Source organism: Charadrius vociferus, unplaced genomic scaffold (assembly GCF_000708025.1).
Source record: "Charadrius vociferus isolate BGI_N301 unplaced genomic scaffold, ASM70802v2 scaffold647, whole genome shotgun sequence".
NCBI lineage: Eukaryota > Metazoa > Chordata > Aves > Charadriiformes > Charadriidae > Charadrius > Charadrius vociferus.
Window position 1 is genome coordinate 386,427 of NW_009649585.1, and position 13,828 is coordinate 400,254.

At 47.9% G+C, this 13,828-nt stretch overlaps 1 protein-coding gene across 1 annotated transcript in view; it reads right to left on the reverse strand.

The window, feature by feature from the left end:
* Positions 1 to 13,348, reverse strand: part of RAB10 (RAB10, member RAS oncogene family) — a 28,970-nt gene extending 15,622 nt beyond the window's left edge. The window contains exons 1-4 of the mRNA XM_009890370.1: positions 13,333 to 13,348; positions 13,146 to 13,189; positions 12,976 to 13,036; positions 3,719 to 3,779 (exon numbers count right to left, since the gene is read on the reverse strand). Of these exons, the coding sequence (XP_009888672.1) occupies positions 3,719 to 3,779; positions 12,976 to 13,036; positions 13,146 to 13,189; positions 13,333 to 13,348 (182 nt within the window). The remainder of the gene's footprint in view (positions 1 to 3,718; positions 3,780 to 12,975; positions 13,037 to 13,145; positions 13,190 to 13,332) is intronic.
* Positions 13,349 to 13,828: the final 480 nt, after the last annotated feature.

Sequence of the window (13,828 nt, forward strand, 5' to 3'; positions counted from 1 at the left end):
GCTCATTCCTTCAGAGGGCCAGTCCCGAGAGCTGTGTCCCATCCTCCTCCTCGCTCGCAGCCCGTGCGCCACACCGGGCTCGCTCAGCCTACCTGAGGCTCTCCACAAGCTCCCTGCACACCGACACTGTCCCACCTGCGACCCAACCCCACCGTTCTCCACCTCCTCTTGTCCCAACCTCCCCTCTCCCCATTTCAACATCATTTTGCAACAGGCACATTTGGAGCGATCCGAAAACGCTTTAATCCTAGCTGGATCCTTACGGCAACCCCACTTTTCAATAGCTATGAAGTATCAAGTTGCTCATCACCTCCGGCAAGGTTTAACTCAGCTTGACCTTCATATTCTTGCTTTACTCCTATATATATATATATTTCAGAGGTCAAGGCATGACTGAGACACTGCCACGTCTGCTCATCTTCCGTGCCCAGGAAGAGCAGCAGGGAACTATCCCGCTGTGTAGGAAAGGAGCAGAGCTGTACCAGAAAATGCCGGGTTTACCTATTTTCAGTAAAACTAACTGCCCGTTGAGGCTGCACCCCCACCCCGAGGAGTACAAGAGCCAGCACTGGGCACAGTAAACCACAGCGACACAGCTCTGCAGGCAGCCGGAGAGCGGCTCCTACACCAGGACAACAGCGCGAGAGAGATTTAATACCTGGGGGATGGAGGGTCATACCGATCAGCAAGAGGCAGGTCGATGCAGTAATTTTAAAAGTGAGGAACAGTTTATTTCTATTGCTTTGCGCATATAAAAAAAAATACACTTTTCCCCTATGCAAATAAAGGATGCTACATAATCCTTAGCCCCTCCCACCGGCGTAGAAACCTTATTCTGTAAAGGACAGGTCCGTGCAGCCACCACTGTCACCAGCAACGGCCGACTGAGCACAGCTCCTTCAGAAACGCTGAGCAACTCTATGTAAAGAGACTCTGTCACATTTGGGAAATGGCTAACACATACTACGTTCATTAAGGAACAAAATTCTGTCACCATCTGTCATTTTGCAGACGGCTGAATGCCACTATTCTAAAAAAAAAAAAAAGTTTCAATACGAATTAGCATCAATAATGATGATTTTAATAACAGCAACAATGACGAGAGAAAACTGCCTTTGCTTCTAACAATAAAAGGGAGTGTTAAGAGCAAGAAAACAGCATTACGGAAGGCTGGCCAAAGGTACGGTGGCACTGCGGAGAGCTGCGGCTGGACTTACTCTCACGGACCGGGCCAGCGTCATCGCACCCGGTACCCCGTCCCCGTAAGCCACCGGAGGCAGCTCAGACGTGCGTACAAGAAACGGGGCAAACTGACAGGCAATCTCACGGATGGGACAACAGCTTTCAGACAGGGGGAACCCCCCAAATGAAAGAGCAGTCATTCCTCCTCTCCGCTCCGAGCGTGGACACGCTGCACTCGTGTAAGCACACGGCAATGCAACACTAACGGAAAGCACTCCGGTGCCAAGACCTTAACCAAAAGTCTGCTCTCTCTTCACCATCGGTCTTTTGTTACCTTCTGATCAGGTTAATGGCGTATGGAGCTGTGTCCCAGTGGACGTGCTGCCTACGACTCAAGAGATGTTCTGTCCGTTCACCTACATTAGCTCCTGTGCGCCCACTCCAGTTATAAAAGCACAACCCATACTGCGGGCACAAGCAACGCCACGAGAACAGGCTCAGGTTTACACGGGAAACCCTTTCTTTCTTTCTTTCCGCCCCTTCCTTACTAACTGCTGCAGCGGGAGTGAAGCGCAATTCCGGAGATGCGTTACACAACTCCTAGAAGCGCAGGGTGAGTTTAAGTACAGGAAGCGGTGGTTAAATATAGATGCATTGCACAAAGTAGCTTCACCAAAAGACACTACTGGTCCAGCCACCAAACCGCTGCTGGGCAAAACTCCTTGTACAGGAAAAGTTAAGAAACTACAAAGCCTAGATTTTTTTTTTTAATTTATTTTTATTTTTTTTTTCCATCAAAAGTGCATGAAGTAGGAACTTCATTTTCTGCTTTCATCTCAAGTTTCATCTCAAATGTGCCATTTTAAGCTGGCAGGAATAAGAAGTAGATTCAGACAACCATCTACCAACTGTGCAACGTTTAAAAGTTGCAGTTTCATAAAACTCAGCTCACCCAAACCCCTCTTTATTTCCCTGCACCACTAAAACCCACAACGCATACAGCTTCCTTATGGCTTGCTTCTTTGCCTATATACACATTAAACATCCTCAGTATTCCAGATTTTCAGTTTTTACATTTCATGATGACTTTTTTTTTTAAGTTTAACCTAACACTTCCTTTAAGCCGCTCCAATGTTCCCTTCTGCCCACCTGTCCCACAGTAACACACAGCACCTGCTCTGGTGGGGTAAAAAATACGGCACAAAACGATTGTTAGAAGCTACGCTTTGTTCTGGGTTGCAAAGCTGAACGTTAACAGTCTGGTGAGCTCATACCGCAGGAGCTGCCCAGCAGGTCCATCCATGAATTCCACCCGGCTGCCTCTTCAGCTACCGCTCTCCGTTCCTTCCTTTCGCTGCTCGGCGTTTGGTTCCAGCTCATCTGCGCCCATCCTTCCCCAGACGGCTCCAGCTAAAACACCACCCTCAAAGACAGCTACCCTTCGTGGCTCCCCGCCAAAGCGGTCCAGCGCCCTGAGTTACTTCATCGTCCAAGTGCTTCCTCATCAACCAGCTACGCAGTTTATACAACAAAATCAACCGTGACAACTCCTTCCCTTGAAGGACATAAGGCAAAATAACTAAGTTGGCCAACTTCTGCTCAGGAGGTGCTCACGGGACTGGGACATGAGAAACAACGAGGAGACAAGGTGCGCACTCTGCATGGTGGTAACAAGAAGGATTCAGAATACTCTCGTTAGGAAAGATAATCATTCAGCAGGTCCTACGGCATCGGAACAACTGCCCAGACAGAGGAAGACCGGAGCTTCCTTCTAACCGGAACCCATCTATCCACATCTGCCAACGTCAACATTATCAAGCCATAGAAGTTTTTTATTAGTGGGCAAGAAAACAAGCAGATTCAAGTTCTGAACTCTCAGTAGAGCTGGAGAATGCACCAGCAATACGTGTACGTGGCTGCAGAGGAGCCTAAACAAAAAGAGAGGCCAGGAGAAGCCGTTAGCTTTCCTCACCTGACGTGCTACAGGGCTGCTAAAACAGAAGAAAAATCTCTAGTTAGACGTGCACAGCAAGCTAAAAGGAAGGAGTTTAAGTTTTGCCTCACGTTCGACTTTCCTACAGAAAAGCAGTCGTGCTTTCAGCCAGCTGAGAAACTCTCCACAGTTTGCTGCGGAAAAACATAAAATAGGTGCGGAGGTGGATTGCGCTTTCGAGCTGATGCACAGCAAGGCTAGTAGGCAATTTACAATCATAAATTCGAGGCAGCTCCTCATTTAAAAATCCCAGTTTTAAAACACTGCCCACTAAATGACAGCCTGGGAGGATCCTGTCCTCCCAAACAGGAGACCTGCCAAGAGCCGGTCCAAGGGCGCAGTCAGCAATCGCGGTTATAAACACAACACGCAGATCTCCTCCCCGATTCTTAAAAAACATTTAGGGAAAAATACAAATCAGTCACAAAATTAGATACCCGAATGTCATGTCAGAAAGGGTAAACTCTTCCCACGAAAACCTGCCTCTGAAAGAAGCCCTCCAGCAGGGCGGCACCCGCAGCTTCTCGGGAACGTATCACTCACCATATCTGTAGCTTGATCTTCTTTCCTTGCAATTCAACAGTTTTAATCTTGAAGTCTATCCCTAAAATAAACAAACACATAAATAAGTAATTAGTATCTATTTACAAAAAAGCGATTCCACATCAAGTCACAACTGTTCCACTCAGAAGAACAGCTTTTTTTCTTCCTTCACCGAATCGCCAGGTAAAGCAGGGGTGTCGGAGTAAGCTGGAACGCAAGAGGAGCACACCGACCAACGCAAACGGGGCCTCAATGTCTTCAGCCGGGCAATGGACACCTTCAGGTAACACAGATAAGATGATCTGCCTTGTGAAAGCTTTTCATTTTCTCGCTTGGTTTTGAGAAAGAAAACTATCAGGTTTTTGCACTTTTTCCGGAGAACTTACACAACGAAGAAATTTGAGAGTTTGGGTATAAACTTCAGCATCCTAAACAAAATAGCCAGCTTTCTTCTTGCTTTTGAGAAAACAGTCTTTCCCAAAACATGATTAAACTACAATATTTTGCACATGCTGAAAAACTATGTGAAATACCGTGAATTTTAATTTTTATTTATTTTTTTTACCCTTATACCTAATCCTTGTGATACCATTTCAGAAACCTCTCAAAGAACCTACCCTCCCCCCCCCAAAAAAATCTCCTTTCCATTAATCTTGTTCGAGTAATCTACCTGTAAGAGTAACACTAACTAGAGAAACCTTACTGCTCGTTGCCTGTTTCACGTCACTCGAAGCGGTCAGCGGAGCCCACCCCCCAGCACGTGACCAGGCTCCGGGCTATTAAAAATAGTCCTTTTGCTTTTCACCCCCTTGAAACCAACAGCAGAAGCCCCGAATTGTGTCTTGAGCTAAACATGCGCCCGCGTGGTTTACAGTCACCCTCCAGCTTCAGTAACGCTCGCGGAAGGGTTTCAGCAGCACGAAGCTTTCAACTGGCAATAAAAGGCACATTATCAGCACAAGCCGGCCCGCGGCCGCCACGTCTCTGCGTCCGGGTCCAGCCCCGCTCCAGCCCCTGACGTGGTACCCGCAGAGTGCGTAATCGCAACTCTCAAAACCCCGAGTGAGCAGAAACCAGCTGGGGAGAGGACCAGTAAGGTTCTTCCTTTCAATACCAACTCATACGAAATAATTCACGGGTTAATTTGTGGCAAAGCTGAAACGGTATGGCAAGGAAGTTGTCTATGGGATTTGCAAGGACTGACCGAAGAGGAGATGAAGGAGAGCTGTCCCAAAAAAACTTAAGAAAGAAGAAACCACCAAAATGAAGACAGATCCTTAGCTGAGACCATGCTGAAACCGCTATTTAGTGTTTTCCTTATTAATTGTGGTGTAATAAATTGTCCTATCTGAAGCCTACTGCTTACGAGAGCGAGAGGCACTGCACAAAGGACAATTAAAATAAGAAACCAATAATCTTGAAGACAGAATGAAAAAAGGGACGGGCGTCAGCAGTACAAAATCCAGCGTTACGCGCCTGTTACCCAAGAATTTCTTCATTTCTTCCGTGAACCGGCAGCTGTTTTCAGATGACAAAGATGACAGACGGAAGGCTGAGAGATCTCCGTTTTATTTTCAGAGAGCAACTGTGATCCGACGGAGAGCCCACCCCGGAACAGGCAAACACGGCCTCGCCGGCGCCTGGTGAGACGTTTCCAGCCGAGGCAGGGCAATAGGAACACCGTGTTTAAGGCCTCGGTGAAACCTCGTTTGTGCAGCGGGTACAAACTACTCGCTCTTCCCCAGCCGCGACGGGCTCAGAGGCAGATGCTGTGGCCACCAAACCGGGACGGGGACCTCCCCCACCAGCTCCTCCACAGCAGAAGAGGCTTGAGGACCACGTCACTTCCACCTTCTCTTCCCAAAAGCACCTACAAGAACGGTTAGCACAGCCTCCGCCCAGCGGAGCAGGAGCGCTACAAGCCATCTTCTCAAAATGCTCTGGCACTAATTAGGTGCCAGTTCTGCCCTTCAATTCAAACCAGAGAAACACCGCTGATGATTTTTCATGCTTTCCAAAAAATCTGTTTATATTTAGACTTTTTAAAAGGCAGCAGCAGCTGCAATCACAAACTTCCCTCCTAAATCTACAAGGTCATTTTATACCAAGCAAGATTAAACAGAATTTATGAAACACACTATTATGTAAGATGTCTACATGGGGAGTCTGCTTTAAACTCCACCAGTCCGGCTCCTTGTAGCTCTACGGACTGCACACGCTATTTTAACATTGAAATATTAAATCAGCTAAATCTTTTCACATAAAAATCGGGATGCCAGAGCCTCTCCGGGAAAGGCCGGGCAGCTTTGGGCGGTGGGGGGAGTGTCCCGCAGGGGCGGAACGGGGACGGCACTCGGAGCCGCACACCTACTGCACGTGTGGCCAACGAGGAAAATGGAGAATAACCCTCAAAGGAACACCAAACGCAGCTCCTCGCGGAGCCTCCTACAGTTACCAAGTACTTCATAAACATGAGCCAGAGGGTAAAGGGGGAAACTTCCCCATTTGTGAGGATTTAAAGCAGTACAGCGACCGAAGGCTGAGGTTGTCCACTAACTCTGGGCCGGCAGCTTGGCACCTTCAGACCTCCGTTTCAGGTCAGCGCTCTTTTTTCCAATTAGCCAAAGCAGTACTTCATCACTGAAGTTAAATTTATGAATCAATGTAGCTAGTAGCACATGTATGCCGTCTGAAAAATAAACCCGCCCAATGATTAACAGCCAACATACAAAATCGCCCCAAATACACTTAAACTATCCCCACATTTCGTTGCATTTAACCAAGTTGTCTGCTATGGTGTAGTGCGCCACAGCATCGCTATCCAACAAACGAACACAGCGCTTGCCAAGAGATCATAAATAAAAGTATTTTATACGGCGACACTTACTTTTAGGTTCTGCCCAGATAAAGCAGGAAGTTTGACAGCTACTTTCTATGCGTTAAGATAAAGTAAGCTATTAACCCAGCCAAGGAAATTAACTCTTCTCTGCACTGGGAGGGATTTAGCTAACTCCAGTATTTGGGGATAAAATAAATCTCTAATCCCATGTTATACTCAGCTTCCATTCCAATTACAATATAATACTAGTTCAGCCTTCATAACAGAAAGACTGTTATAAATAGCAACCGCTATTTGCCTCTAAATACTTTCAAAGTAGTTTTAACAGCCTGGAAAAAGCAGACTTCTGCATCGCTGTAGTGGCCATCCCGTTCTCAGCCTTTCCAGAGGAGCGACCAGCGACGCTGTGCCGGCAGAAACACAAAGGCGGCGGAGGGAAGCGATTACAGGTATGGGGAGTTTCCAGTAACATTAAGCTCAGGGAAGAGTTTAAGAGGGTAACGGGTATAAAAACTGACTGGCATGCAGAACAGACATATTACTATCAGAGGGGGATAATGACAGAACTAATGAATTAAAGATGAGCATGAAATTACTCCCTCATTAAGTGTCGATAAGATAGTCATCAACTTCAACAGGGCAAACTGGAATTCACAGAAAAACCTGGAAGTATATTGCCAGCTTATTAAATGCTTAATCTAACTCCACACTTTCAAATAAAAAATTGGAAATGTTTGTTAGTCTTCAGTACAGCTCACACCGCTTAACCATGACATCTCCTTACAGACAGACCATCCCCAGTTTCTGGCTCACTTCTTGTTTTCCCTCCAATTTGAAGTCTTCTACCAGTTGCCTATAGCAATATACGGGCCCAGGTCTGACCCAAAACTGAACTTAGGGCTTTAGAAAAGACAGAAGCTATTTATGGATTTTTTTTTGGTTACTCATCTTTGAGCATCAAGGCTTAAGAAGTACCATTAGTTGATCTCATGGTATGCGCAAACAAGATCTGCCCTTACACAAACACTGAAAGTCCCCTCTGCCCAGTCACCGAAAACACGCAGACCCGGGGGCCAAGGAGCTGGAAGGGGCGCCCCAAGGAGCTGGAAGGGGCGCCCCAAGGAGCTCGAAGGGGCGCCCCAAGGAGCTCGAAGGGGCGCCCCAAGGAGCTCGAAGGGGCGCCCCAAGGAGCTCGAAGGGGCGCCCCCAAGGAGCTCAAAGGGGCGCCCCAAGGAGCTCAAAGGGGCGCCCCAAGGAGCTCAAAGGGGCGCCCCAAGGAGCTCAAAGGGGCGCCCCAAGGAGCTCAAAGGGGCGCCCCAAGGAGCTCAAAGGGGCGCCCCAAGGAGCTCAAAGGGGCGCCCCAAGGAGCTCAAAGGGGCGCCCCAAGGAGCTCAAAGGGGCGCCCCAAGGAGCTCAAAGGGGCGCCCCAAGGAGCTCAAAGGGGCGCCCCAAGGAGCTCAAAGGGGCGCCCCAAGGAGCTCAAAGGGGCGCCCCAAGGAGCTCAAAGGGGCGCCCCAAGGAGCTCAAAGGGGCGCCCCAAGGAGCTCAAAGGGGCGCCCCAAGGAGCTCAAAGGGGCGCCCCAAGGAGCTCAAAGGGGCGCCCCAAGGAGCTCAAAGGGGCGCCCCAAGGAGCTCAAAGGGGCGCCCCAAGGAGCTCAAAGGGGCGCCCCAAGGAGCTCAAAGGGGCGCCCCAAGGAGCTCAAAGGTCAGCCATGGGCACCAGGCCACTGTAGTCAGGCTCCTCCTGCCCTGCATCAGCAGAGGTTATTGTCAGGGACTCCCGACAAAGCACTCCGGCTTTATTTGTGTACGTTTAAATATCTGCATGTCTTGGTGAATAGAGAACTATTTGCTCAACGGTTTTGAGTTTCCGTTGCTCTCGGACAAAAGACATTAATGAAGACCCAGGACTTGCGTCAGCAGAACAGTGTTTTAAATCCATAACCACTGCATCCAAACAGTTATATATCAATTTACACCCTCCCAAGCCCCAGCCAAGGTTTTGTAAAGATCACTTATGTTGCTAAATCGCAAACCAACTGTTCTCAAGAAGTGAAAGACAGAATGCCATCAGTACAGGGAGGGGGGGAGAAAAAGTTATTTTCCAGTCCATTTCAGAGCTACAAATTATGAGCTAGCCCTTTACAGACAGCACGAATTTTGTTTGCATTCTTTCCAAACAAAGACGGCATTCAGCTCGGTGAGGACGCGGGGCGGTAGGAAGCGGGATGTAGGGCAAGAGAGGGGCAAGGCTGCAGCGCCGGGAGCCTGACGGCCAACCTGCACCTCCCATCGCCGGCAAACCCAGGCTGTAAGCGGCATGTAGAGAAGTGTGGTTTGTATTTCATTTGTTAGGAATTGTTTTGCAAATATACTTCAACAGCACTATGTATTTTCCACTTTGGGAAAGAAAAGCAAACGCGTACAAATTTTTAAGTCTTGTATCTTCAAGCTGCCCACCTCCGCGCTGCTACAGGCTCTGGCAACAGCCAGCGCTCTTCCCAGCAGTGCTGTGTTAATTTGAGTGTTGAAGCTGCACAACTCGGGCCACACTCCAGTTTCCTGATGAACACCGGGAGGGCCCCTTCTGCCTCCTCCTGGTGGCCGCCGACCCTGGAGAAGGGGAGGTTCGCGGTGGCCGCCGACCCTGGAGAAGGGGAGGTTCGCGGTGGCCGCCGACCCCGGAGAAGGGGAGGGTCGCAGCCTGAGCTACAGCACTTTCTCCAGGGGTTTAGAGGTGACAACCCTCCCTAATCCACTCCAAACAACCCCAGCGAGGTGGAGCTCTTGCAAGTGCTTTAATAGCCACAAAAGGCTATAAACCTTCTTTACTGCCTCACTCTTTAGAAATTCCAGCATTAAGTAAAGAAAGAGATGACCAGGCAGAAAGAAATCGATCTCCTATTTTTCTTTGGATTAACAACTTTCAAATTCACAAAGTCAGAAGGAACACGGCCGCATGACTTACGGCTCACAACACAAAGCGCACAAACACAGCAGTTAGCAGAACGCCACCACAGAAGCAGAAAACCGGGATCCTTCAGATGTTTACAGCTTACAGTAGGGCCCAATAAATGGCCCTAAAATGTTTTTATTTAATAAGCAAAAAGGCAGTGAAAGAAAACTCACCAAGCAGCAGTATACTAAGCAGCAGTAACTAAGCCTGGAAGCTTTTCAAATTGCAAAATTAACTTTGGGGCAGAGACCTTTGTAAAGCCTTGTTTAGTCCTTTTATACAACCACCCCATTATGAGATCCCTCAGTTCTTGAGACAGACTTACAATATTACAAGATTCTCTTAAGCTTAACACCTTAATGCAGAAGACAACTTCTGAAACAAACCCCTACACAAACACTGCTTTATCAAGGTCATTCGTATCCAGCGCGTAGCGCTAATAAAAAGGTGATTCCTGTAGCCCCTCCCAATAACAACCTCTCCAAACATATCAGGTCCAGAATTATAAACTCTCCAAAGTCCACCCGAGTCCTGCATACAAGCTTTAATACTGCAGAAGGGTATTTTACTAACAATACGCAGACATTAACATTTGTTATCAATGAAGAAGGTAAGATCAAATATTTTGCAAGAAAGCCGCAGATGTAAACATACTTTCTCCTTCCCCAGTAAGCCCAACACCAGCGCATCAGGCACGAGATGAGAGTTCTGGTTTTAATTAAGCTCTTAGTGATCTCAGATACTCCTTAGGTCTTTCAAAATATTTATGCTACAAGGTATGCATACCTACACGGTATGAATATACAACATTCCCAACCACACTCAACATTTTCACTACAAATACTATTTTTCTAAAGTTTCTCTCCCTTCTTCACACCCTCAGCGGAGAACCAAGTCTCAACTCCGCGTTTTCCAGGTTGAAAACCTGGAAAACCTACAGGTGCCGCACTCCACACTGGGGCTGGACAGAACACAGTCTCAACCCCGCGTTTTCCAGGTGCCGCACTCCACACTGGGGCTGGGACTTTGCCGAGACAATGCTTTGCACTTGGGGTGGAAGGCGTTCAAAGCACAAGATTTGGACAGAAAAGCTGATTTTGGAGGAGCGATAGCAAAGCCCAGGCCAGGTCATCATACAGTGCCTGGGCACGCTGCCACCACTCGATCCCAGCTCGATACAGACCCAAAAAAACAAACTGGCTTCTTTATAAAACTTAAATTGAACTGTTTTAATACTGCAGTGACTTCTTAAAAAACAGCTCATTTATAGCTGACAAACTTACAGGTTAGATTATCCCGTAATCATCTCAATTCTCATTACTCAGAGGGAAATACCTCATTGTGGTCTTTCAGTACTTCTAAGTACAGCTTATAAAGATGGGGATGGACTCTTCCGCAGGGCCTGCTGCGACAGGACAAGGGGTGATGGCTTTAAACTAAGAGAGGGGAGATTTAGACTGGATAATAGGAAGGAAGTGTTTCCTGTGCGGGTGGTGATCCCCTGGGGCAGGTTGCCCCGAGAAGCTGTGGCTGCCCCATCCCTGGAGGTGTTCAAGGCCAGGTTGGACGGAGCTTGGAGCAACCTGGGCTGGGGGGAGGTGGCCCTGCCCAGGGCAGGGGTGGACTAGATGGCCTTTAAAGACCCGTTCCCCCCCCAAACTGTTCTGTGATTCAATGACAAGGAAATCCAAGGACCGCTCTGCCCCAGGCAGTGTCTCCCCTCGCCCGCGGCGGGGCCGCGCCAGGCTGCCGGGTTCACTCTTGGCAAGGGCGGGAACGGCCTCACCGCAGGTCCCTGGCACTGCAGCTCCCTGGGACGTCTCCTTCCACCTGCCCACCGGAGATAAGAACGGAACAGGCGCCCATCACAAAGCGCCACTTGTAAGACTCAACTTTTTGATAGAGTGTTTCAGAATACTTTGGAGGTCCACAAACTAACCGCCATCCAGACTGTTCTGGAAGAGGAACCCGAGCTATTCACAGACTCATCCGTTGGCAAAAGCTTGAGTGAAAGCGTAAGTTTTATCAGAGAGAGCAAAATTCAGATGACTCTGCCATGAAGCTTTAGGCTAGCTGGGACAAGCCTCTACAGTCATGGCACTTCTTTCTGAAATACAGATTTGCTACCTTTGGCAAAGAGCATGGCATTCAGCAAGAGAGGAGAGAAAACCCTTAGTAACTGGTCTAAGAGGAGCAGGAACCCACATCATCCTCCCCTACTGCTTGTGCCTTACATCTCACATGAACTTCTCGAACAGGTGGATCTCTGTGCCTGTCAAGCCTTTCTGAAATCTTCCTTACAAGAAAATTGCAATAAAACAATAAAGAAGTCACTAGACAAAGTCTCAACCTCTTGTTCGCTAAAGCGAATCTGAATGAAATTACCAGACAGAGGTGAAGGAAATCCGAAAACCCAGACTACGTGGCTTCTTTTCATAGAATTGCTGAGGTTGGAAAGGACCTTTAAGATCATCAAGTCTAACCATTAACCCAACCTGAAAAAAACACTTCTAAACCACATCCCCAAGTACCACCTCTACCCTTTTTTTTTTTTTAAATACCTCCAGGGATGGAGAATCCACCCCCTCCCTGGGCAGCCTCTTCCAATGTTCAATAACCCTTTCGGTGAAAAAATGTTTCCTAATATCCAATCTAAACCTCACCTGGCAGTACTGAGAAACTGTAGATCTGAGTAAGGAACCAATACTTTAGGTCATAACTACTTTCTCTAACAAGACATTTATTCCTCAGGAGCGAGGGATCACACAGCACTTGAACTCCTCCTTCTCTTTAGCCCTGATCACACGTAGCACGGTCACCTACTTGGGAAGGAACAGCGGAGAGGAAAAGGCAGTGTGGCCAACAACAAAAAACAAGCTATCGAATCAAAATGAGAAGCTTATTGATGCTTTAGAAGCTGACAAGACGCAAACGCACAGTGCCCTTAGTCTAAACTGAGCGGGCAATGCTAGTTTTGCTCATACTTTTGTAGGAGGAGGTACCAACAGTTATCATGGCAGCTCCACGTCTCTCGGTTTTACGGCATTGAATCCACCCTCCTCTCCAGCTTCCAAGTACTTTTAACCTCATGAGTAAACAAGATAGTAATTAAGTAAATAAGACAGCTAGCCGCCCTCTTTCAGGAGAAAGCTCACTTCACATGCACGCTTATCTGCTGATTTTCTTTTGTTTGTGTGTACACACACCCACCACAGACATATCTCCAGCCTCCCTCCCTCCAACTATGCATTTCAGTACTTGTATGTATCCTTTCTCACTTACATATAGCAATGAATTCATTGAAGATACAGAAAAAAAAATAGCATTGTTTAACACAGACTTCCACATGAAACAAACATCTCCCCTCTTGCTTTGGACAGGTGAAAACCAAGATGACTGAATGCAAGTTGTGCCGAAGTCACACAAGTCCTCAGGGCCCCTTCGTGTCCCAGCCCCACCGACCTCTCTCGTAGCTCTCCCGGAGCACTGCGGTTGGTCTCGGATCACCCACCACAGCGCCAACCTACCGCAAGATGCACAATCGGGTCAGACAGCCCGCACCAGCTATGGAGGCCTCGGGTTGGGACCATCTTTAGATGGCTCATTTTGGAGCCAGGGACTTCAGGATTCACCCCAGAGCTCAGCTGTGCTGTGTCCTCCACGGGCAGGTGGGGAACTGGGGGAGAATGGGGCGAAAAAAAGGAGATGCACGGCCAGAAGCAAAGCTCTACACAGACACGCAAGTTGTGGTTAGTACAGTTACAGCTGCAACCCCAGCGGGAGTTCCTCCTCTTACAAAAAACGGGGCAAGGTACTTACCTGTCCTTAAGTCCATTTTATCATCTCCATTTCAGTATGAGCAGCTGAGACAACAGCTCGAGACTGACGTGCGGAGCAAGCTACGCTCTCCAGCAAGACTCAAGGCTTTTGTCTCATTTTTCTTGACCTCATGCTAAAACCTGCGAGTGCACCAACTACTGCAGGTGACTCCAAAAGCTGAAGGGACATTATCCACTAGAAGCGAACACAGCTGTAAGACAGCAAAAGGGAGGTGCCTATATGAAAGCAAATTAATAGCAGATGTAATAATTAATAGAGTAATAGAACTTTTTTTTCAAAAACTAACCAGATGTTTCTGAACCTGCCCATTCTGCTTAGCAGAGGGGACAGGGTGGGAACGGAAAAACAAGAGAAGAAAACCGTACCAGGTAGCAACCATCAGTTAGTGACCGAGGTATTGTTCTGCCCTCAAGGTAATTGTAGTTTCCCTGCTAAACCAGAATCCTATATCCTAACGCAGCAAGAAGCTTTTAAG